The following is a 27148-nucleotide window of genomic DNA, read 5'->3' on the forward strand; positions in this document are numbered from 1 at the left end:
GACTAAAATGATAGCGCTGATGGTGCTGAGAAGCGGACTGACTGGGTTTTTGCTGATGGTGCTGTCCAGGTTTGCTGATGAACTGGATGTGAGAAGTGAAAGAGGAGTGCTATCCTTTCCTCTGCTGTATCACTCAATGTAACAGGAGCTCAATGATACATACATGCATACGTGAAAATTACTCCCAAACATTTCAAAAGTCTTCGGCTTAAATATATATTTTTAATTTATAAAAACCTGTGTAGAAAGTTCTAACATTTATTAATCATTGATATACAAAATTTCATTTTAACTATGCTCTAGTTGTCAGCTACTTTATCTTAATTAGAACATTTCTATTGCACGTTTAAATGCTATGGATTTTCAAAAACCTTGAAGAATGTGCGTAACCAAATGTTTCCATTTGCTAAAACAATTAAAAATTCAAGATGGAAGCATATTTAAAGGAAAAAGAAATGGAGTCATTTAATTTCCTAGGTTCTTGTGGGGGATAATTTACAGGCTAACACAGTATCCAGCTTCCCAATAGCTGTCCCATGATGTAGCATCAATTAATAGGTCAGTTTTTCCACCATGTAATGTTCCTTTCCTGTGCTTATCATGACGGCTAGGAGATCACAATGTAAAGAACACTTGTCCAGAAGGCAGGGAATTGAGGTCTGTAGGTAGGACCTGCCATTGAGCAAAATCTCCAACTGGTTTCTTAACATCTATCCACTCTACAGTCATCAACACTCTGACCTGCCTTACAGATGCTTAAGGAGACAAATTACATAACACCTGTGGTGCTTTCTTAGCTACCAGTGCCACTTAAATTCAGGTATCTCTTAAATTGCTCAAGCAAGCTCTCAAGTGTTTTAACTCTTGGTATCTGACATAGTATCTAATCCATAAAAGATACTTAGTAATTATGTTTGTAACAAGAAAGGAAGGGAGGATGGGCCCTATTATTGAAAAAAAAAAACATAAATAAACTGAAATTTTTACTGTGTACAGAAACATTTTTTATATATTTTGGGACTAGCATCTGTTAAGAGTATTCTTGTAAGACACAAGGTACCATGAACCATTCAGAACGTTTATAGATATATCTGTTTTACGCCATCTACCAATAAGTCAACAAATCAAAATATTATCAAGTCTCCTGACTTGACAAGCTAAGAAGTATATCACCCCTGTGCCAAAAGAGCTGACAATATAATTGGCAAAACAAGCCATAAGTAGAGGAAACATTAAATAGCAATAAAAAAGATAAGTAATAGCTCTGTCCTGCACAAGAAATGTAACCAAGCACTGCAAGGCTGATTATGAATGAAGGCAGAGGCACTAAGCCCTATCCATTCAGAGGAAGAAGAGAAAACTAAGGGCAGCAGAAAATCAGGAAGTCTCAAGTTTACTGAGGGTATAGCAGGGGGAGGCCTGGGTCCTGATGTTTTGGGTCTAGAAGGATCAGTGCTATTTAAATAAGTCAGAGAGGAAGGACAGTGGCTAAAGTTTAGGGTTTGAATAAAAGAAAGTAAGACTGAAAAGGTGATCTTCCACCAGACCTAGAGGTACCCGAATGCAGGATGAGAAGTTCATACTTTATCTGTTAGCCATATGGGGATCCACTGTACATTTATTATCATACTGGAAAGGCTTTATTTCTTCTTACTATCCTTAATTAACTGAGTTATAAATGCTCACTGGCTAAGAAAAGTGGTAGTAAAATGAGAGGAAAAGGAATCAAATAAAGTACCACCATCACTACCACTCTCAAAACAAGGGAAGTTGTTCTATACATAACCAAATATAGATAAAACCAATTCACTTAAAACCACGGCTCGCCATCGTCACTTTTTTTGATAATGAGATACTTAAGTCTCTGTAATGTCCTAAAGGAAGACAGGGACCCATGTATTATGCAAGGTTTTTTAAGTATATCTTATTTAATCATCATCCTAAAAGATATGTCCTATTATCCCCATTTTACCAACTAAGAAATTAAAGTATTACAAGAGGTTTGGTGAAGTGCTAAGACAATAGCAGTTACTAAGAGGCAGAGATGAGTTTCAAATCCAAGTTGACGTGGCCACAAAGTCTCTGCTTTTTCAGTTACTCCACACTGATTTTGAACCATCTAAGATTAGAATGTGACTCACTGTTTCCTGCTAACTGTACTTTTTATTATAGTCTATGTTTGAGAAATAAAGGAATATAAATGGTACGAAGAAGAACTGTACTAACCTGAGCAGTTTCATTTCATCCCTTCATTCATCACATATTTACTGGGAGATTACAGTTAGACAAATTGCAGAAAGGTGATGACCATCAATGCAGAACCTCCTGAAGAAATGCAATCTAAGCAACACCCTAAATAACAGGAAGGAGTCAGCTGATTGAAATAATGAGGAGGTGGTCAGGGCGGAGGGAGTAGAGAGAAATGGCTGATATTAAGAGCAACAAAGGAAATAGAAATGATGATGACTGGGAGGGACAGGCTAAGGGTGACTCAAAGGTTTCTAGCTTGTGTAATCAGATGGGTAGTAGTAACATTCCTTAACACAAGAGGAGAAAACAAATCAACAGTTGGAGTAGAGGAGAAATACAGAGACAGATTTTACAAATGTTGAATATAAATGAAGTGTCCAGTAGGTAACTAAAGATAATATATAATAGACCAATGAAAGAAACTTCATTGGAGATTTAATTAAACTAAAGGGCTTGGTCACCAAACATGTCTGCTAAAAATGTGGGTCTGGTTTGTTATATAATTTTACATACTGTGCTACTTGTTTCCACCATATTTCATTTCTTTTTTTTTTTTTTTTTAACTAGCTTCATTCACTTTATTTTTCTCATAGAAAACTATGTGGTAGCTACAGCTGGAGCCTGGGTCCTCTGCACGGAAACTCTGGTGTGGGTCTTTACAAGGTGGTCAATAAATTCCTGATACGGAGACTTGGTGAACACCATCTCTTTCCAGAGATAAGGAGTGAGATAACTGTAGGTCTTGTTTCCTCCCATTAGAGTATATACTCTTTGATGAGATAAATTGGATCTGCTGTTCTTTTCTTTGGTAGTTTCCCTAACATGGCAGTTTCCCTAACATGGCAGTTACCACTCTGGATCTTAAGTTCCTTTGTAGCAAGCCCTATATCTTCCTTGTTCATTGTCTTATCTCAGGTGCTCAATAAATGTTTCCAAATAAATGACTGAATGAATGAATCAATCATTCATTCATTACCTCAATGATACTGAGAAAATCAAGCTGGTTGATTCTCTATTTAAAGTGTTCAATATGATAGTCACTTCCACCATTAAAAAACAAGTTGGGAAGCATCCCATGCCCCCCAAAGAAAGCACTTTTCTTACTTCAGCATCCAGTACAATTCTAGGAAGTTTTATTTGATGTCATTTTTTATGGAGCCCATTACTTTTTCCTTAGGGTCCTTAATAATACGTCAGGCACTGTTCTCTACTTCACCATGCTAAAATATCAAGAACTGAAGATACCATCCAAAGAAAAGGAACTCCTGGGGAAAGGTAGGTGTCAACCTGGTATAAAGATCAGGAATGTACAATATCATGATAATAATTCCTGTCATCTTCAGGGATTCATGATTGTCAGCCTTGATGAAGTAAGTCAATTAACATGTAAAGCGCATCTAACTTGCTGAGTGTGCTGGGAACACTTCATATGGTGTTTTATCTCCATAAACTAATATAATTAGTATGTGAAATATTTATAATTCCCCTCATGATTAATCTATTGTAGAAGACTATTCCTTAACAGCAGCATATCATTTTATATTGGAATGTTCTTTGATCTTAAGTTCATGCCACTCCTGAGTCCCTGGAGTTCATTTCTAAATATCATAAAGTTGGGAGAATAAAGACCCAAGGTAATGGGTATAAGTCCTTTGTCACTCCAATTCAACCCCACCAGTGTTGTCAAAGATTACATACATCTAAGGACACAGTGACCTGTCAAGCCAAAAGCTACTGCTTAAATAGATACATAAAGCTCAGTTCAGGCACAAGCCTAAGAAACAAACCACAGGGAAGCCCAGAGTTGCTTTTAGATATTATCATCATTTAGGCTTGAATATTAAGGCACAGGAATAGTTAAAATAATCACAACAATGATGACGACAATAATAATATCTGCTACCTGACGTGTCAACTAAAGCAGTGGTCCCCAACCTTTTTGGCACCAGGGACCAGTTTCATGGAAGACAATTTTTCCATGGACCGGGGTGGTGGCGGGGGGATGGTTTCAGGATGATTCAAGGGCATTACATTTATTGTGCACTTTATTTCTATCATTATTACATCGTAATATATAATGAAGTAATTGTACAACTCACCATAATGCAAAATCAGTGGGAGCCCCGAGCTTGTTTTCCAGCAACTAGATGGTCCTGTCTGGGGGCAATGGGAGACAGTGACACCCAAAGCGTGTTGCTTATGTCCAGCCTACCCCGTGATTTCGTTTTGGTCACTGTCACTGCAGAAAACCCTGCTTCACAAAGACAGGATCTTGGAAACGGAAGCAGGCTTTTCAGTGCTTTTGTGGCAATCTCAGGATACTCCACCTTGACTTGAATCCAGAATGTATGGAGATTTGAAGTTGTCTCAAACATACTTTGAAGGCCACCGTCATTTGCGATCTCAAGCAGTTGATCCTCTTCTAACACGGACAAAGTCGATTCACCTGGCTTATTCACAACTGGGTTGTGGATCCATTCCTTCCCAGTTTGGGGGTCTTTTGTGGTTGGGAAGTAATGCTCAAACTCTTTCGAAAGCTAAGATAGGTGACCATGCACCAGCTGGGAGAAAGAAGGCCCTGGCTCACTCTCTTTCAAAATCTCTGCTAATGTTTGAAACATGTCAAAAATCCCAATGTTCACTCATCACCCCCATGATTCCAGTTTGGCTTTGAATGCAGCCACTTTATCTGCCGACTTGAACACAGTTGTCATTCTCCCCTGAAGTGACAGAGTGAGTTCATTGAGCAGGTTGAATATGTCACACAAGTAAGCAACTTTTGAGACCCATTCTGTGTCACTGAAATGTGCTGCCAGTGGTGACTGTTTTTCTAAAAGAAATCTCTGAAGCGGCTCTCATAACTCAGAAACTCTGGCCAGTGATCTACCTTTAGAAAGCCATCTCACTTCTGTGTGTAAGAGAAGACGTGTGTGCTCTGCGTCCATCTCCTACAGAGCTGCACAAACAGACATGAGTTAAGGGCATGTACTTTAATGTGGTTGATAATTTTCATCACATCCTGCAAAACGCTGTTAAGTTCAGGTGACATTTTTAGGCTAGCCAGCATTTCTCTGTGGATGACACAGTGTATAGGCTCACATTCGGAAGCGACCACTTTGAACCGAGTAGTGAAACCAGGAAGCCGTCCAGTCATGGCAGCTGCTCCTTCCGTGCATATACTGACACAAAATGACCAATTCACTTTTCCTGATATGTAATCATTCAAAGACTTGAATAGTTCTGCAGCTGTGGTGTTGGTTGGCAACAAAATTGCACATAACACATCCTCATGCACATCCTCCTGAAAAAAACATATCACACAAAAACAAGCACCGTTGCCTCATTGTCAACATCGGCAGACTTGTCAACCTGGACTGCGTATCACGGTGACTCATTAAACCTAACAACTGTGCCTCAATATCCTCTGCTATTCCATCAATTCGTCTAGTTATGGTGCTAGCCTCTCCTAAAAGTTCATGACAGTGTCCTTAGCAGCAGGCAGGATCAACCCTGCACCAACAGTAAAGGGCTTCTTAGCTTTAGCCATGAGGTTAGCCACTAAGAATGATGCTCTCAGTGCAGACACATTTGATGAAGTGGTGGCCTTCAATAATTATTTCTGTTCTTCGTATTCACTTTTTTTTCTTTTGGAAAAACTCCAAAGGCTTGTTCTTTAATGCAGGGTGCTTGGTCTCCACGTGGCGAAGCAGTTTTGAAGGTTTCATGGCTTTGTTGGATAGCTGGTCACCACATTTTTTTTTTTTTTTTTTTTTTTTTTTTTTGCTGTACGTGGGCCTCTCATTGTTGTGGCCTCTCCCGCTGTGGAGCACAGGCTCCGGATACGCAGGCTCAGCGGCCATGGCTCACGGGCCCAGCCGCTCCACGGCATGCGGGATCCTCCCAGACTGGGGCACAAACCCGCGTCCCCTGCATCGGCAGGAGGACTCCCAACCACTGCGCCACCAGGGAAGCCCATTTTTTATTTTTATTTATTTATTTTTTGTCACCACATATTATACAAAGTGGGCTTGCAGAATGTGAATCACCTGTTGCAATGAACCTGTAATTTAAGTATGTCTCTTGGTATTTTCTTTTAAATGCAGTTTTCTTCTTGTTGGCAGTCTTAAGAGCCTTCTGCTGTCTCATCATTGGGTCTTTCCCCTTTCAAATAAGCTCTCCAGTGACATTTGTTTTTTCACTAATTTGGCTAGGGTTACCTTGTGGGCTTACCAAAACTGTGACTGAGACAAGTGCGCAGTGCGGGAAAGCGGCGCGGATGGAAGTGGTAAATAAAATAATGGGCGGGCCACACGAGGACTAAAATAAGTGTCGGATTCTGACTTAGAGCCTGCCACCAGATGCAGCTGTACAATTGAAGTACATCAACTCACTTGCCACTATAAAGCTGCCACCAGATGCAGCTTAATCATCACTTGCTACTCAATGATAGGGTTTTGATATGATTCTGCAACCAATTGATTTATTATGGTCTCTGTGCAGTGAAACCTCTCTGCTAATGATAATCTGTACTTGCAGCCCCTCCCCAGCGCTAGCATCACCACCTCAGCTCCACATCAGATCATCAGGCATTAGATTCTCATAAGGAGCCTGCAACCTAGATCTCTCGCATGCACAGTTCACCGTAGGGTTCGCGCTCCTATGAGAATCTAATGCCACGGCTGATCTTAGAGGAGGCGGAGCTCAGGCGGTAATGCGAGCGATGGGGAGCAGCCATAGATACAGATGAAGCTTTGCTCATTCACCTGCCCCTCACCTCCCGCTGTGAGGCCCAGTTCCAGGGGTTACAGCCCCCTGAACTGAACTATTCCTGATAACCATAGAGAGAAAGGTGTTTTGTGCCCAAATAACTAATAAGCTAACAAGGAAAAATATGTTAACCTGCTATTTTTACTGAATTACATTTACTGCTAAAATTAACAAGCACAAAAGAAAATGCTTCCTAAATATTCAGTCCTTCTATAATCAGTCATAAAAAACTAAATTTTTCCATGCTTATGAGTATTTGTTTTAAATTTGCTTCCCAGAGTCCTATATTCTAGTGAGTTGTTCTATCATTTGATTTGTGTCATTTTGTTGTTATGCTTCTCATAGAGATTATTCCTGTGTTTTGATTACTTCTCCTATGTTTGTTTTGGCAAGTCCAAGACAGTTCTTTGAAAGCTTCCCTGAATTTGGTGCTTAATATGCCATTTGAAGAAATACCACCCCACAAATAATTTATTTATTATCACCAATGTTTTGTTATTTTACCCATCACTTTAATTGTAAGTGTGTCACTAGGTAATTAATTACAAAAGTCAAAGCCAGCAGAGTGCACCGTACACAGTAGGCACTCAAAAAATGTTTAGGAGAGTGAAACGTTAACTAATGTAGTACATCTGCAATAGAAAAAGAATTTGAAGGTGTGAGTCCCCAGACTGCGTCCCGGCCTTTCATACTTTTATTTTAAAGATGAGACATTTTATAAACATTAGTTTGCTAATCCTGAGTTTCTTTCTCATCAAGACAACAAGGTGAAAATTCTAAGATTATGTCTCCCAATCTATAGCACAGAAGGGGAAACACCTGAAAGCTAGTGTTTTGAAAGATCAAAACTTCCTATTTTAATAGAGTAAAATGAAAATTATAAATTTTTCTACATGCATGCTAAGTTTCACAAATAAAAATTTTTTAATATGCTTCCCTTGACCACAGCTTAAAGAATTGCCCTCTTTTATTTTTTTTTTTAATTTATTTGGCTGCTCCAGGTCTTAGTTGCGGCATGTGGGATCTTTAGCTGTGGCATGCATGTGGGACCTAGTTCCCTGAACACGGATTGGACCCAGGTCCCCTGCATTGGGAGCACAGAGTCTTAACCGCTGGACCACCAGGGAAGTCCCTGCCCTCTTTTTTTTTTTTAAAGTAACTAATATATACATAGGTGCAGGGGGGAAAAAAAACAGATGAAAAGTAGAAAATGCTATATAAACAATACTGTTAAGATTATCTAAAAATGAAGTATTGAGGTCATTCAACACAATCTGCTTGACACGGTAACTTTCTGAGATGCATCTCTTGGTCTCACCTACTATATTACAGTGTATGTGAGATCAACTACTACAGCTGGAGGAATTCCCAAGGTCACACTTCCTTAACAGGTGACTGAGAAGCACAAAATGAGGTCACCTGCCCTGGGTGAGCCAGTTAGAGGCAAAGCTGGGACCAAGATACTCAGTAATAGAAAGGAAGACACAGGTGCTGCTAGTGAGCCTGTCTTCTAACTCCAATAGCGGGAGCAGTTTCAAGTTAGACACTGAAATGAAAATACTCTCCATTTAAATGGGGGGGGGGAACCCATTCACTGAGGGAAAAAAAACAGCTAGAAAAATTTTCTTTGACCATGTTTCGCCCCTTCTCTCCACACAATATAGACAAAAGTACTTGAATGTGCATATAAATATGCACTAGAGGCTCACTGCAGATATCCATCTGAGTCTCAATGTTATTTGAATTTACCACTGCCTACAACTGAAGCTCACATGCCATAGGTCACAGAAAGTCATCTAAAGCCTCTCTCTGCCATACAAGACATTTATACCTAAGGCACAGTGTGGAAGCATCCCTTCTGAGTTAGTCCTTTCTTCCCTTTCCTCTACTTGTGCATAACAGTGGTCTGGGAATGTCAGGAAATACACAGAAGCCATGAGAGAGGCAAGCAGGGAACCTCAGACTTGGTATGGAAAAGCCAGAAAGGCTTTAGGAGAAAACGCTTGAGATGGACATTAAAGATAAGGAGAATTTCCAGTTCAGTATGTATTAAGGGCAGGGCTTGGAAAGGGGGGAGATTGTGTGTTTCTATTAATACTGCAGAGAAAAAGGGACCATAAATCCCACATTCCTGGGATTGCCTGGGACCATAAATATCCACATTCTATTCAATTAAGCAAATATTCAGTATATTTTTATATATATATATATATGTATATATTTACATGTTTATCATATAGTAGATAAGGGATAAAAAGATAAGCTAGACTTGATATCCTGCTCTTCATCTTTGTATTTTGGCAACTGAGATATAAACAATGGGCTGAAGTTGTATGAGAGTTAAAATCTGATATTTTAAATAACTTTGTTTTAATCCCCAAATTCATATATACTGTTAATATTACTGTCAGGGTGATGCCAAGTCACTGCAAATAAATTTCATGACAAACTGCTCCATTGCTAAGTCCCCAAAGTGAAATACTCTCAGATGGGACATTCTACTAACTTTTTGTAATAACTCCTTGTCTTGAAAAACACTTTCAAAAAAATGTTAGTATTTTACCACTCCATAGGAATCAGTAACAAGGCGAGAGATTCTCCCAAGAATATTCCAACAGTCCTTGAAAAACTAAGACTGTCACAAAACCTGAGCATCTGGCAACTCTGCCACCATGAAGTATCCATATGGAAGAGACCAAAATGTGTCAAAGTACCCAAAATGATTTTGGATAGTGTAGAAGATGGAATAAATAATTCAGTATCGTCAACACTTTCAACAGCAGGTAGTGGATATGCTACCTGCTTCTATAATGTGCCAGAATGTAACATAAGTGTGTGAGGCTGTGTGTGTATGTGTGTGTGAGAGAAAGGCAGGAAGGATATGAGTATACATGCAGCAAAAAACTATTTTTATATAGAAATATTTCTTAGGTAGTTTTCTTTGTAGGGACATCAGATATCTATAAGTATAGGTTTATAGATACATAGAAGAAAAAAACGGAGTCCATGAAAACTTATTTTAAAGATAAACATAGCAACAAATATATTACTTCAGAGTCAATGAAAATAAATGCATCAGCAACATTATGGTTGAAACTGAATGTGCAAAAAAAGTCAGAAAATCCAAAATTATGGTTCCCTCAGCAACCATAACTGTGTCCTCATGCATATATGAGTATTTTGCATTACTGTAATGATGACACATTTCAGCCTTAATATCAGTTTATGCAATGTGACTGAATTAGGATTCTTTTGGGAACTATAACTTTGAATTTCTGGACTTTTGTGAATGTAAAATCTTAACCATAAAATTACATTAATATAAGGTGGGGTTTCTGCATTTTATTTTCTGGCATTTAAAAAAACAATAAAGACTGAATGGTTGACAACAGTAAAGTAGTAAAAGATTGGTTGATTTGTAATAATACAAAAAGGATTTGATGCATAGCCTAAGACCTTAAAATAGGGATATACAAACAAAAAGAAATGTCCCTCTGAAGATTAATCAAAGACAAGAACAGGCAAGACATCTTTCCAAAAGTGAGTTAATTTACTTCTTCTATAAAATGTTAGTTTCTAATTAGAAGGTACTTTCATTCAATTATATTTCAACATGGCTATAAATACCAATGCCTGAAATAATTCTCTCACTACATATTGCTGCATCTTATCAAGAAAAAAATAGTATTAAAATGGCCCCTCACATTTTCAAGAGTGAAGCTGGTGGGAGCCACTTTTCCTTCTTGCACGTGTAACACGGCAGAACATAACCTATAAGATGAAATTATATATTACTGTCACCAACTACTTTTTGACCATGAGCCTGAGGCTGATTCAAAATATGGTTCACAAAGAAACAGATACACAATGATTAAGTTAAGCTTAAGAACAAAGTAATTATTTTACATAATACTGAAGTATTATACAACCAGGGAGTAGCTGGGAAATGAATTAAAGAACAGTGACATACATAGTGGGTTCAGGAGAGAAGAGTGAAAATCACATTTGTTCAGGGAAAAGTTACAAACACTTTCATGGAGGTGGTATTTTTCAACTGGCCTCACAGAATCAGTAGTTTTACAACAAAGTAAAGACATTCCAGCAGATAGAGGAGCCTGTGGAAAGATCCAGAAGCAAAAGTGGTCAATACTCTGTTGGAGAACAAAGAGTTTGGCTGAAGAGAGGCTCATGCAGGAGCTACAAAAGGAAAAACTGCAAATGCAGATTAAATATATATTGTAGAGGACCTTGAAGGCAAGGCTGACGAGTCTTAACTGCAATGTACAGGTGGAGGGGTGGGGGGAGACTGAAGTTCATGTGCAAGAAGGCTATATTTTTAGGAGACAAGAAACAAAAAGCAAAAAAAATAAATAAAACAAAAACAAACAAACATAAGTACTACAGCGACAGGATAGAGGACATAGTAGGAGAAGCAAAGACTGAAGGCAGGGGACCAGTTATAAGATTATTATAATAATCCAGACAAGTTGCAATGAAGGCCTGAAGAAATGTGATAACAGTAAGGCCTAAAAGGAGGAGAAGGGATTAAAAGCTGCTTTCAAGATTTTGAGATATAATGACTGTTGGAAAGATTGTGTCATTCATAAAATACAAACTCAAGGGTTATGTCTGATGTAAGGAAAAGGAATGACTGAGTACTATTAGTAAATCTTAAGTTTAAGGTATCAAGTTCCATACAAACGAGCATTCCTGCAAAAAAAAACCCAGAAGTTAGAAATATGATCCTGAAGATACTGATTACAGCAAGATAAATGATATTATTCTTCATACCTGTGCAATTTACAAACTTGTGCCTCCACTCTTTTTATCCTTATAGGGTTGGGAAGTTAAGGGCATTTTGTTGTACAGATAAGAAAACTGAGGCTCAGCAAGGATGACTTCTAAACCTCACACAGGCACAAAGTGGCAAAGTCAGGCTGGAGACACAGATTTTGGAATCTTTAGTATGGAAATTATTTTGAAATTATAAATAAGATCATCAAAAAAAATGTAGAGATAAAAGATAAACGAGTTGTGTGCAGAACCACAGGAAAAAGCTAAGATTACAGAGCAGCAATTGTTCAGGAGCCTAAGGCATGACCAGGATGCCTGGTAAAGGGTTCCAGGGCCTGGCACTCAACAGGTACTCAATAAACCTCTATCACACCAACAGCTAAAGAGGAGACAGCACTAAACAGGGACTTTCTATCTGTGCTAGATGCAAGGAGTAGTTCCCAAACTTTTTTTAAAGCAACCACTTTTCTCAAAGGAATTCCTACACAAAACTATATGTAATATACATAAAAACACTGTTGAGTAAAGCAGGAATAGATGGTCTGGAACGTCACTTAACTTGAACTCTTTTCCCTATCTTTCACAACCCTTCTTCGCATGTATATAGCACGTCTACCCCTAAGACAAACCCATGCAACCTAGAGAAACTACTGGAAATCCTCTTAGTCATAAGGGTGATGTAATTTAGGACCTCTGAGTGTGGTATGGAAGAACTAAAGGGAACACTTAGTCTGAAAACATCAAACTGGTATCAAGAACCAGGCTGTCTAGACTTGATTCTTAACTAGACTCTCCATTGCCTTGTTCCTCCATTAGCTGAGATCCTTCGTTACTTCTTTCAGAGATTTCTCCATGGGCAACAGCTTTCAACAGATTATGAGCGACATCATCAGATCACTTGGACATCACAACTGTATACCATGGAAATGGCACACTTCAGAGAGTCAACTGCCTGTAACTGCCTTGCTCCAGTAACCTGTTGCAGAACCTGCCCAACTGCTGCATCTTGTAACTGGCCATGCCACATGATTCCACATGTAAGTCAGGATAAGAATGGCAAAATGTCAGGAGATTGAAATTAAAGAAGAGAATACCCAAATGTGATATCTTGGAGGAAAGGAGTTGCATATTGTAATCATGTTACTGATATGGCCAATTATATACATGACAAAGAAGGAAAAGATCTAACTGTCCCTAGAGTTGAAAAAAATGAAAGAATTATTGTACCTTTTTTAACAGCAGACTTGCAATGTTGTTCCATTTTTATATAAATTGTAAATGAAAAATTCAGTCCAATTGGAGAGCAAAAACACTAATCATTATAAAAAACATCCAGCCCATCCAAATAGTAAAAACAGTAATCATTATAAGATTTTATTATGGCAGTATCTTTATACAAATATGAAGTAATATATAAAGAAAATCACATACTGATTCTTGGATAATTTATTCAAGGAGTAAGTTATGAAAATTCATCAATAAGAATAAACGAGGCAACTCAAAGACAGCTCACCATAGATTCTCTTTATGCGACTCCAATTTTAATTTAGTCTGTATTGATGGATTCTTTTATTTCATGTGTTATAGTCATGTTAAATCTAGACACAACATACAATGCATCTAGAGCCTACACAGTACAAAGACGTCTGGACATAACATAGACAGTTGTTCCTTTTTGCTTTAAGTGATAAATAGTTCACCTGGAAAAGGATCTGAAGAGATTTAACAAAAATCAGCGAATAATTTTTTTCCCATATGCATTAAAATTCTTCTTTTACTCTCTTGATTTTATACAGTAATTTGTCTTTGGGGAAACCATGCTGACATTGTCCTGGGTGGTCTCAGGCCTCTGCAACAGAGACCAACATGGAAAGAGAAGAGAGAAAGGCAGAGGCCTGGTCCCAGGACAGAGCACATGCCAAGGGCAAGGGAACCACCTGTAGCACCTGGCATCTGAGAAGATGGTGGGCCAGTCAGAGGAACTTGGTCCAAAGGGCATACTCAGGCAAGACATAAGTTGAATTCAATGAATAAAGCAGAAGAATAAAGATTCCAAGGAGAAGTCTCAATCAGAATTCAGGAGGCAATGCTGGAAAATCTTGTACAGGTGTCAGACACAAAGTCTGACTGGGAATAGGTAGGGGATGAAAGTGGCAGGAAGTAAGAAAGGGGTCACAAAGGCCCAGAAGGAGCCTACATGATGAAGGAGAGTATCTGGAGAGAAGGGGGGTACTACAGAGAGGAAGCCCGGCCAAGTCATCTAAAACTGGCAATTGAAGGATGAGGAGAGATGAAGGGAAAGCAATGAAGTGAGGGCCCAGGGCTGATCCCACGGCAACCAGCAGTAGAGGGATTTGCGGGGTGGAGGGTCAGCTGAGAGAAAGCAGGAATATAAACAGCTGTGCAAATGAATCCAAGGTCTGGGATGGATAGAACTAACTCTAAGTCACATCAGTGGGTCTGAAGCTAAAGATGTATCTGCTGACTCAGGTAAGAATGGCTCAGGTACCATGCAAGATTCAGCCTGCAGGTAGGGGGCATCAGTGCACCTGGCTGAGGAAAGCCAAGGCTTGGAACAGAGATATGGGTGAGGAGAATAACACAAAAATGTTTCTGAATTGTAATATGTGAACTTGGTATAGACTACAAAGCAACTCCAGAATATCCAAAAGACAAATTAGTACACTATTTTTACCCAAAAAAAAGGATCTTCAATAATATTAAAGAGTAAAATTAAAACTTCCTAAAGCACAAAATAATAAATATGCTATTATTACAATAATGTAAGACTAGATACACAGGGAAAGACTCTAAGGAAATAAGACTATAAGGTATAAGAGCTGCTGGGTTTACGGATTTTCGTATTTTATCTCCAAATGTTCTATCGTGTGATTATATATTACTTTTATAATTAAAAAATGAAAAGTATTAATAATAAAACTTTTAATAGTATGCATGTCTGGTACCTTTTGAATTATTTGATTAAAATAATTTCCATTTACATTTCTTGGGTAAAGAGCAAAGTATATACCTATGCTGTTACACATTGAGGTCTTTATAAAACCTCCTAAAATTGGTAATCTCTACACCTAATTTGTACATCACTATAAGATACAATTAACCTAAAGAGATAATTTAAGCTTTTTATTTTTAAAAATTCTCTTTTTTTAAATATAAGGAACATGTGTAATATCACCTTTACACAACAGTAGGGAAAATTAAGTCAAAAGCATCATTGTGGTGTGTTACAAAGCAAATTATTGGGGAAACAGTGCCAGAGACTGCATTTTTTAAGGGGCAAGAATCATGTCATCTCCATACTTTGTAGAACTCCACAATGCAAACATATACTGTTTACCAGTTGCATTCACTATCATTTACACTAGGATTGTGGTTAAGAGCAGGGACTCTGAAAGCAGACCACCTGAGTGTACCACTGACTCTTCAGGTAGACTACCTGGGTCTACCATGGGAACTAAGGGCAGACTACCTGAATCCACCTACAATGGGCTATGAGGGCAGTCTACCTGGTCCACCATGGGATCTAAGAGTAATCTACCTGGATCTACCGTAACTCTGAGGGTAGACTACCTGCTCCACCAACTAGTAGCTATGTGATCTCGGGCAAGTTGGCTTGCCCTCTGTTAGCCTCAGTTTCCTCATGTGTTAAAGGTGGCTGATAACAGGATTCCTCTTACAGGGTGGTGTGAGGATATGTGTAAAGTGCTTAGACCAGCAACTGGCACACTGTAAGCACTACATAAGTACTGGAAACTATTTACATTATTAATCAATTCTGTTTTGGGAATGAAATCCCAATTAAATGATGAATTGAAGTTCAAAATACTGCAATATTGGTCAGTTTCTGTATTCATCATTCTACAGTTTATACTCTCTTGTTTTTTGTTTTTATAAGATGTCATTTACCAAAATTATTATTGGAAAACTCTCCTACAAATGAATAGCATTAGACTTAATTACTCCTGATCTTTAGGCAATAACCATTTTCCAGGGCCACTATAGTTAAGTAAGTCCTACACTTCCTAGAATCTACTGAAAGAACACTTTGTCAGTCTTCCTTCCAAATACAGTGTGTGATGATCCAATCTGGTTAAATTTTGGATTGTTGACGATTGTAAACTCATCTGGGAGTAATTTTTCTCCCGAGATGACTTGTACTTGAGCTGAGAGAGGAAAAATTAAATTCTTTTTATTGCCAAAATCATTATATGGACTGCCTTTGCCTTTGAAGTCTTTTGCAATGAATTCAGTGTTCTGCATACACTAGACATCCAGTTCTAAGAACTCCAATTAAATGGTCTATCAAGTTAATTCAAATTATATTTTGATATGCTACTTTGATGCTAGGATTAAAATTTGGGGGGAACATAAAGTTTTTAAAAGATGCTGGTTATGTTTGTTCTTCAATTTTTTAAAGTATGTTTCAGGTGAATTCAAAGTTAAGCAAATTAAACAAGGTTAAGTAGAGTTCTTCCACCTCCTGGTTCTTGAGTTGTTTGCTCAATATACACTTAGTATATTCATATTGATTATGAACATGATGCTGATACTAAAGAGAATGTCCATTCTTAGAGTTTCAGTGTCACTTACGTGGTAATGGCTCCCAGACTTGGGTTTCAAACTCAAACTTCTCACCTAACCTTCAGATGTTCAGCCATCTGTTGGAAATCTTCATGTGGAAAGCCCATCAGCACATAAAATTCAAAAGGTCCAAAACAGAACTCATCATCTAATCCAATAAATACGTTCTTTTTATTGTATTTATTGTTATAGCCGAAGGCACAACCATCCACCACGCCAGAAACTTGAGTCATTCCTTCCTTTCGCTCACTCCCCCTAAATTTCCATAAATAACCTATTAATGAATCCTGTCCATTTTATTTCCTGAATATTTCTCAAATCTGTACCTTCAATTTCATCCTTATTCTTTTACATAGTGAAGCCTGTTTACTGCCAAATCTACCTAATTCCTATTTCCAAGCCTGACTTCCCAAGTTCATCCTACACCTAGCTACAAGAGCCATATATCGAGAATGCAAAATCCAGCCAAGTCACTCCCCTGTATAAAACTCAAGTCCCTTAAATTAGTATGTGAAATGTCAACCTGCACTGATCTCCACCTAGATCTACAAGCTCCTCTGCTGTCCCAATCTCACACTTAGAGCTTCAAGAAGAATGAAATGACTATGGTTCCTTACACACACCAGGTTGTGTCTTTACTTATTGTGACCCAATTTGCATGGTATGCCACTATCTCATGTTCCCTTCCTCAAATCAACCCACTACTTCTTTAGCATAACCTAAGAATCAACTGTCATCATCCCTCCAAGAAGGCTTCCTAAATCCTTCCGCTAACACCTGACTTGGATTTTGTACTCCTCTTGAGTGTTCCCATATCTTCGCATTTACCAAACAAGAATATAGTTTTTTTTATTATCTGTCTTTGACTAAACAACCAAGATCTTGAAGGCGAGACTTTATTTCATTCTCCCATCTTTGTACCCCTGGTTCCTGGTTGTTAATAATTAATATGCTGATCGTGTGTGTGTGTGTGTGCACGCACGCGTGTGCACGCGTGTGTGTGTGTGTGTGTGTGTATATATATGTAAATATATATTAAATCTTTGCTTTGGTCACATTATCATAAATCAAAATTTTGATATGAACAAAATGAATATAAATTAATAGAAGTGAACCTACAGCACTTTATTATGACAGTATTTGCTTGATAAACAAAAGAGAAAAACCTATAATTTTTCTGTTATTTCCTCTTCTATCCATTTATGTTAAAGTCAAACATGATTTTACCTTCTATTTATTTATTTATTGTTTATTTATTTATTTATTTATTTTATTTTTGGCTGCATCAGGTCTTAGTTGCAGTATGCAGGCTCTTTGTTGAGGCATGCGGGATATTTCATTGTGCCACACGGGCTTCTCTCTAGTTGTGGCGTGCAGGTTTTCTCTCTCTAGTTGTGGCACGCAGGCTCCAGAGCACGTGGGCTCTGTAGTTTACGGTGCACGGGCTCCCTAGTTGAGGGGCGCAAGCTCAGTATTTGTGGCATGCGGGCTTAGTTGTCCCGCAGCATATGGGATCTTAGTTCCCTGACCAGGGATCGAATTCACATCCCCTGCATTGTAAGGTGGATTCTTTACCACTGGTCCACCAGGGAAGTCCCTTAACTTCTATTTTAATAGTGATTCTAATATTCTTCAGACCCTGCAAGTGGTTTCCTAGTTCTTGCATATCAGAACCAAGTGCCCTGCCATTCTCTTCACCCTGTAGCCTGTGCTTTGGCCACAACAGACTCCTCACCACTGCCCTGAGCCCACGTGTCTGTGCCTCTGCCTCTGCATGAAAAACCATTCTCTCCTATTTTCCTATCAAACACATCCTCCCCTAAACTTCAAGCCTCCTGCACTGGGCACTTTGAGTCATCTACCAAGATTTTATTTTCATAAATCTTTGTACATATCTCTGGCATTGCATTCATTCCCTTTGTGTCTCCCAGTCTCTGCAGTAAGCACTCCTTCCCTTTTCCTGCAACATAGATGTTCGATAAGGATTAATTTAATGTATTCTAGGTTAATTCATCCCTACTCCTATTCCCATCCATTAGAACTACTGAACATGCTCTCCCTTTAAACAAATATTCCCTATGAAAACACCATCATCCTTATAGCTTCATGAATGATCTTCAAATACAGATCCCCAGCTTTCACACATCACCTGAACTCTAGTCCTCTATTTCCAGTGACCCACAAAAAATGCCTACTTGCTATTACTTTCAACTCAGTATACTAATATTGGGCTAACTCATCCCTTTCTTCCCCCATTATTTCTTGTTTCTCAACTTTACTCATTCTTCCAAGTGGACAGAATTATGCTCGATCCCTAGGGTAGGGCTGAAGGCATATTTCATTATTCCCCTACTCCTAACTCTTATAACAAAGTATCACCAAGCTGTGCTAATTTCTACTATAAATAAAGATGCTAAATTTTGCCTCTTCTCCCACCCTCCAACACTGGGTTTTTATCAGCTCAGACCACAAAAACTGAGTACCCTCTTAAATGATTTCCCTGTCTTCAACTCCTTTCTAACATATTGCCTCCATGTTAATTTTACCAAAACACACTGTGACTAACTCAATCTGCCAAACCCTTTGAAAAACTACCTGGCTCTAAAGAAAATGAGACCAAGAGACCAATTTAGGTTATTTTAAAGCAAAACATTAGGTAATTCTAATCCTCAAAATCTTCTAAATTAAAGCCTGATTAATGGGTAGAACCCTGGGTTTCTTGGATTTCAGTCTACTACTTATTTCATCATTTAAACTGATGGAGTTACTTTCTGAGAAAAGTCTCAGCCCTGCCAGCAGATCCTTCTGCAGCTCAAAAATATAAGCCAGATTTTTACTTTTATAACACAACACCATCTTTGGCAACTACAAAATTAGGAACCATAGCATATGGATCTTCTTTCAGTCAACACAGAATACCAATACCTCAGATATGTGCTAATGACCTGAAGATTATTTGCTCTAATACATACTAAAATATTTATAGATGAAATGATATAATATGCAAGATCTGCTTCAAAATAATCCAGTGTGGGGGAAGGGAGAATAAAGTAGGAGAGGGTCACAGATGAGATAAGATTTATCATCAGTTGATAATTATTGAAGCTTAGTAATGGGTACTTAAGAGATTTATGATACTGCTATCCCTACATTTATGTTTGAAATTTTTCAATTTCAAATAGAAAGTTAAAATAAATTTGAAATCAAATGCTATAAAATATTATCAATATTTACCATGGATAATGGAACTACGGATGCTTATTTTCTTTTGTATCTCTAAATATTCTTTTTAGTTTTCTAAAATGAACAAGAATTACTTTAAGAAAGTTATAAAATGCTAAAATTTAAAAAGAAACTATGCTTTCTACATCAGTTAGGCCTCTTCTTACTCAACTAATATTTGAAAGGGAGTGTTAGTTATTCATTCCTTACAGTCACTGAAACTTTATCATTTTATCAAGTGAAAGAACCGTTAAGCTATGTATCTCCACTATTTTATTCTGGTACTCAGTAGGACTATCTTTATAAGAAAAAATTATTAGCCTATTCTCACTTTTTACTGAGGGGATGTTCCATGAACCAACATAATAGAAAACATACCTACATTTTTTTAAAGAAATACTGCAAAAACTGTCCATTACTACAGTCAATGTCCCTTATAGTAAAGATCTACCTAACAGAGTCCACTTAGAACTATGGGTTTTACCATGAGCTACACATTAGAATCAACTGAGAGATTTTAAAAATCCTGATGTCCAAGCCACACCCAATACCTACTAAATTAGAATCAGAGGAGGTGGGATCCAGGCATCAGTACTTTTTAGTGTTCCTAAAGGATTCTGAGAGCAGACAAGGTTGAGGAATATTGTTTTAAAACTACATAAATTAGCGATATATTATTAATTTTTTATTATGCAAATTTTCAAGCACATACAAAAATAAACAGCATAATAAGCCTCATGTATCCAACACACAACTTCAACAGCTATCAATATTTTTGCCAAGGTTGGTTCAACTCTCCCTCTCACTTTATTTTTATTTATTTTTTGCTGGAATATTTTAAAGCAAATGTCAGACATAAGATCATTTCATCTTTCAGCACTTCAGTTTGCAAACATTGTTTCTTATGATTAACTGACTTAATTCCTTTTTATTAGACAACGAGAGGCTTTGACGAGCTTAGTTTTTTGTTCAAATGGATTAAGTTTCCTTAAATTAGAATATCTAAAATATCCATGTTTCCTCTATCCCTGCTATAACTTGGATTTTTTATTTTTGCTCTTGCTTTAATAGTTTTCAGTTATATTGTACACGTGCATTTTAATGAAAAACAGACCTTTCATTGCAGGGGTTTTATGTATCCTCATACTACTGTCCTCTCACGAATATATACACTATCTACTCTGCCTATTATACCATGTCAAATCCCTCAGTTTGACTTCAATAACAATGTATATTTTTCCTAATTATAGAAGTAATATATAGTCATTATACGATGATTTGAAAAATATACAAATAGAAAAAGAAAACAGCATCACTTAAACTTCTACAACCTATATCTAACAATGTTTTATGTTTTGCACATTTTATCCCAGGGTTTTTTCCTAAATGCGTAAACACATTTTACAAAATTGAGATTGTACTATACGGATCATTTTCATAATATAATTTTTACTTAACATTCTCATGAGTATATTCCAAGTCTTTAAATCTTTAAAAAAATATTTAAGAATTATGGAATTAATACTTCACTATATGGATGTACTATAATTTAATAAACTGCTCCTTATTATTGGACAGTTGGATTACTTTCCAATGATCATACATAATTATGTGTTGATAATTCTAACCATCCTTTTGTCAAAAACAGTGAAGGGTCTGAGATTTTGCCCTACTTGCAAGTTAACAAGTTAGCCTACCACGGTCTCCTGGATGCTGGCATCAAGCATGACACCCGTGGGTCAGACAAGGACTTATTACTTGGGACAACAGTGAGCAAGCATGAGCTTCTCATTCACATCAGTTTTCCTTGGCCCCCAAGGCCCACCAGGGTGATGTGGAGTGGCCTACACAGATGATGCATAGGCAAGTGGGTTTGCATCATAGCTAAGAAACCCTGAGCTTAGGAAACCCAAATCTTGCATAATGAGCTACAAGGAAACTTGCCCAAACTTTGCTCTATAGGGAGATATCTTTATTATACTTGGTCAATAAATAAACCAGCTATCTGATCAGAAGGGAAATACTATCTCTATATTACAATGCTATTTTGCTACAAACCTCCTTGAAAAGATAGTCCAGGACAAAAAGGCATTTAATGTCTCTGCTTGCAAACCATATGAAATGTGAGAGACCCATGGAGAACTGTCTCCCAACATTCTCCAGGACAAATATGTAGAGGGCAATGACTTCAAATTTTTTTTTTATTGAAGTATAGTTGATTTACAATATCATGGTAATTTCAGGTGTACAGCACAGGGATTCAGAGATAGATATAGATATAGATATAGATATAGATATAGATATAGATATAGATATTCCTTTTCAGATTCTTTTCCCTTTTATTACACAATATCGAGTATAGTTCCCTGTGTTATGCAGTAGGTCCTTGTTGGTTATCTACTTTATATATAGTGTGTATATGTTAATCTCAAACTCCTAATTTATCCCTCCCCCCAACCCCCTTTTCCCTTTGGTAACAATGTTTGGTTTCTATGTCTGTCAGTCTCTTTCTGTTTTAGAAATAAGTTCATTTATATCTTTTTTTTTCTTTTAAGATTCCACTTACAAGCGATATCATATGATATTTATCTTTGTCTGGCTTACTTCACTTAGTGAAATTCTTGATACAATACAGTATTGGGTTGGCCAAAAAGTTCAGCCGGAAAAACCCAAACGAACTTTTTGGCCAACCCAATACTATAAAATTATTTTCTAGAAAGACTGAACCACTTTATACTCACATTGATAAGATATGAATGCCTCTGCCTCCCTTTCAAAAGCTTCCATGATTTCAACCTTCCTTAAATTAACTTCTCCTATCCTGCTCTTCCCATAAAATACATCACACTAATTAGAAGCAGAACAGCATAGTGATTAAGAGAGACTCTGAGGCCGAAAAGCTGAGTTTAAATGGCAGTACCACTATTTACTAGCTATGAAAACTGGAATAAGCCACTTAACGAATTTGTGTCTCAGTTTCTTCAACTCAAAAGTGAAGATAATCATCACCTTATTAATTATTAATACAGTTGTGAAATGTGTTAATACACTGAGAGCACGTAGAACAGTGTCCGGAAAGTAGTAAATGCTATCTAAGTGTTAAGCTATGATTATTATGTCTGGCTGCTCTTCCATGTCCATCCCAGTCCTACCCACCCTTCAAAGTAGAGTCAGCTACCAATGCCTCCACAAAAATAAATGACCTCCTGCTCTGAATTCCCAATTGTACTCCATATCTCTGAACCTTTTCATTGCATATTATGTACAGAGGTCTGGGTTGACCAGGTGTCTTGTTTTTAATGCTTCATGACTTTCAGGTTAATGACAGTACTAAAAGACTTCTAGCATTTACAAAGATCTCTAACCTTCTCAATCCTACCATCTACAAAATAATGCAGCCCAAACTCTGATTACTGCAAATGAAAATCTTTATGTATCAATTATGCAAAACACTGAAGGGTTTGTTTTGGGTTTTGTTCTTTAGGCAGTAAATCAATAACATTCTTTGCGTTTGTAGGCAGTCAATTAAAACAGTGCTGCTGGGCCCATGAGCCATGGCCGCTGAGCCTGCGCGTCCGGAGCCTGTGTTTCGCAACGGGAGAAGGCCACAACAGTGAGAGGCCCGCGTACCGCAAAAAAAAACCCAAACAAACAGTGCTGAACATATCAGTATTTGGGTGAAATATCTTTTAACAAAATGTTTCCTGTACTATACATCAAGATAGTAGAAATCATAGATACTCAAACCGCTAGAGCAATATTGGAATTCACCATGATAAAGGTGGCCCCACACTGATCCAGGAATAAAATTAATAAAGTGGGAGACCAAATAATTTGGGGAATAGAGCCATTAGACTGGAACAAAAACCAGATCACAGATACCAAAAGCTTGCAATTTCTTAATATAAAAGCATGTGCTTCAAGATAGTATCTTCATTACAGTAGGCATTTTGAAAACCAGAACTATACGTATTTTTGACAGAAAGTTAAAAATGATATTATGATTCTAAAAATATACCTTAAAATTTTATGTGTCCCCAGAGTTTTCAAAATATTTTCACATGCACAGTGTAAAATTAAAGATTATAAAAACCTTATCAGAAAAAAAGCACAAGTACTATTTTTTTTTCCACTAGCACTTAAGGAAACTAGAGTTGAGACCCTCAGTCAAAAAATTAAAATATTTTTGATATAAAACATAGTTGTATTTAGAAATACATGCATTTTGAAAATCATGCTAAATATTATTTTAAATAATTTAAATTACTTAAAGTCAATTTAAAATTATTTTATTTTAATAATTTAAATTATTACTATTTAAATAGTTTAAATATTTTAACATACTATTCTAGATTAAATATGAAACACTCAAGTTATTGTCTAGTTAAAGGACTTCTTAAGAAGCTCAAATTAGAAAACTCGTTGCCCCTTTAAAAAGTTACCTTATGAAGGAAAAGAGTGGAAGATAAAATTATTCAAAAGAACTAAGATATGTATTTTGACTTTACTGCCACTACCTACCAGTAAAGTAGGGATGCACAAATATAGGCATACATCACCCCAGATCTGGGGAAAACAATAGATAGATATATGCTCCTTACCTAAGATGAGACCCTGGTGGAATCACAAATTCAATGACAGTAGTGCTGGAAGAGGGGTATCTAATGTGACAAATGACGCCAAATGAAGTTTCTTACTTGCTTCTTTTTCTCTTCTCAATTCTTTCTTCTCTCTTTCAGGTAAAATCCTTTATTTTACTTTTGGATATTTTAGTTGTTTACTGTTTATTTCTTAAAAATGTATTAGTTTCAGGTATACAACATAATGATTTGATAGATTGCAAAATGATCACCAAAATAAGTCTAGTTAACATCCATCACCACACTTAATTACAATTCTTTTTTCTTTTTATGACAAGATCTTTTGAGACCTAATCTCTTAGCAACTTTCAAATACACAATACGGTATTACTAACGATAGTCACAAAGCTGTACATTATATCCCCAGGACTTGTTTTATTTTGACCATCTCTGTTACCTTTATTTTTGAGCGATATTTTTCACTGAGTACAGAATTCTCACTTGATAGTTTCTGGTTTTCTTCCAGTGCTTTGAAGATGTTGCTCTACTGTCTTCTCCTTGAGATGTTCCCAATGAGAAATCTACTATAGTGTTTAATTTTGTTCTTCTGATGTAACTTGATATTGTTGGGTTTTTAATCTGGCTGCTTTTAAGATATTCTTGTAAACACTAGTGTAGAGAACAGACTCTAAAGTGACCCCCATGATCCACCTCCTTGTATGTATGCCTTGTGTAATCCCTCCCTTTGAGTGCAGGCAGGACCAGCTACTTGCCTCTAAACAACAGAATTCAGCAAAGGTGACAGGACGTATGTGCATATGCTACATAAGATTGTATCATCTTGCCTTTCAAGAAGACTCTCCTTTTCAGGATGTGAGGATATAAGCAGCCATGTTAGGACAGTCCACATGGCAAGGGAATGAGGGTGGCCTCTCAGAAACAGCAAGCAAGAAACTGAACTCTTATTCCAACAGCTCACAAGAAAGTGAATACTACCAACAACCATGTGAGTTTGGAAGCAGATCCTTCCCCAGCTGAGCCTCAGTTGAGACCACAGCCCTGACCGAATCATGAGGTTTTCCGATTTGGTTGTTGGGAATGGGCACTATTTCTGGCCTTTTGCGAGCAATGGGCATTATTCCTTGTAGTTTTTTCGTATGGTTCTTAGCTTGACCTTGAGAGTTTCCTAACATGCATGTGCCAATTTGCACTCAGATGAATGATCAACTGGGACCCTCTACAGATCTCCAGGATTCTCTCTTTGAGCAGCTCTATTTCAGCATTGTTTTTATCTAACCAGACTCTTACCTCTATCTCCTCAATGCCAGGGGTCCTACCAGTCTCTCCCTGGATTCCTCCTCCTTGCATCAGAGACTAGAAACTCTTCCAAGGCAAACAAGCTTGGGTAATCATAGAGCCCACCTCATTTCACTGCCCTCTCTCAGGGGTCACTGTCCTTTGTTGATTGATGTCCAGTGTCTTGAATGGTTTCATATATATTTTGTCCATTTTTTTTTTGTTTCCAATGGAAAAGTAAATATCGTTACTGTTATTACATATTGGTTGAAAGCAGAAGTCTTCCAATAAGTGCATTTAACCACAGAACTAAAACCAAAACCAATGTGGGACCTAAGGTGGCAAAACAGAACATAAAAGGTATTTTGCTCTGACTATGTATTCACAGGAATAGTACAACTGTAGAAGAAAAATAAAAGAAATTTGAGAGATAGATTCACCTCTTGCCTTAACCATAATAGCTGTTAGTGTTCAGATACTTTTGAAAGCTTATAAATCAAACAAAAGAAGTATATGCATATTTTAAAAGTATATTGGTAAAAAAAATAAGAGTATATTGGTAAAAAAAATGTTAAAATCAGATGGTAGAGAAAGAGCAATGGACAAAAAAGTGGGGACACAACTTTATCATTATTCATTATGAAGAACTAATAGATACTATCTCAAGAATTAAGAGAACTCAGGGTGTCATATAATGTTATAACTATGAAAGTAGACAATAAGGAAAAAATGTAAACCTTCCTAAACATCAAAAGAACTACACACATACACACACACACAATTTTGTAGAGGAAAAAAATGTCTTTTTTTAAAAAATACCTCAGAGGAAGTACAGTTGACCCTTGAACAATGCAGGAGTTAATCTGTGTATAACTTATAGTCAGACCTCCACATCCTAGGTTCTTCCACATCCTCAGATTCAACCAAACAAGGACCATGTAGTGCTGCAGAATTTACTATTGAAAAATATCCTCATATAAGTTGACTTGCACAGTTCAAACCCATGTTGTTCAAGGGTCAATTGTAGAGAATCTAAGAAACAAAACAAACAGACAAAAATCAGATTTCCATAAGAGAAATAGAGAATGTTGCTCCTCCCAAAAATCCACCACCACCCCACCCCAAAATAAGGCACTAAACTCGCATGGTTTCACAGGGGAATTCTATCAAAATTTTAAAGATTAGGTAAGTCCATTTCTTTTTAAACTAGTATTAATAGGGGGTGGAGAACCTTCCAAATTATTTTATTTTTATGAAGTGGGTGTAACAAAAACGGGTGAAGCTCACTTAAAATAGGTGCCAAAATCTGAAATAAAATACTAGCAAACTAAATCCAGCAAGAAATGAAAACAGAGTAAAACATCATGAACATGTGATCCTCTTTCCAAAAATAGACATGGTTCAGTATTAGTAAATCAATAAGATCCATCATTTTAATACTTTAAAAAGAAAAAAAAATCACATAATCATGAGTAGGCATTTAACCAAATTTAACAACTATTCATGATTTTTTAAATTCAATAAAATTTTTGTTCTTAAAATAAGAATCCATGATTTTTTTTTTACTATAATAAAATATGTTCAGTTCAACTCAAAAGCCAGCATCATACTTAGGAAGAAACATTAAAATCAGCAAC

General features: G+C 37.1%; 1 protein-coding gene across 19 annotated transcripts in view; it reads right to left on the reverse strand.

Annotated features, from left to right (window-relative positions):
* The window catches only part of GTDC1 (glycosyltransferase like domain containing 1), a 446641-nt gene that overhangs the window by 273954 nt on the left and 145539 nt on the right, over positions 1–27148 (reverse strand). The window contains exon 2 of one of the 19 annotated variants that reach the window (XM_049711960.1): positions 26331–26543. The exons of the other annotated variants lie outside the window; for them this stretch is intronic. Coding sequence (XP_049567917.1) covers positions 26331–26449 — 119 coding nt within the window. The 5' untranslated portion in view covers positions 26450–26543. The remainder of the gene's footprint in view (positions 1–26330; positions 26544–27148) is intronic. 19 annotated transcript variants of the gene reach the window in all.

This window comes from Orcinus orca, chromosome 7 (genome assembly GCF_937001465.1).
Source record: "Orcinus orca chromosome 7, mOrcOrc1.1, whole genome shotgun sequence".
NCBI lineage: Eukaryota > Metazoa > Chordata > Mammalia > Artiodactyla > Delphinidae > Orcinus > Orcinus orca.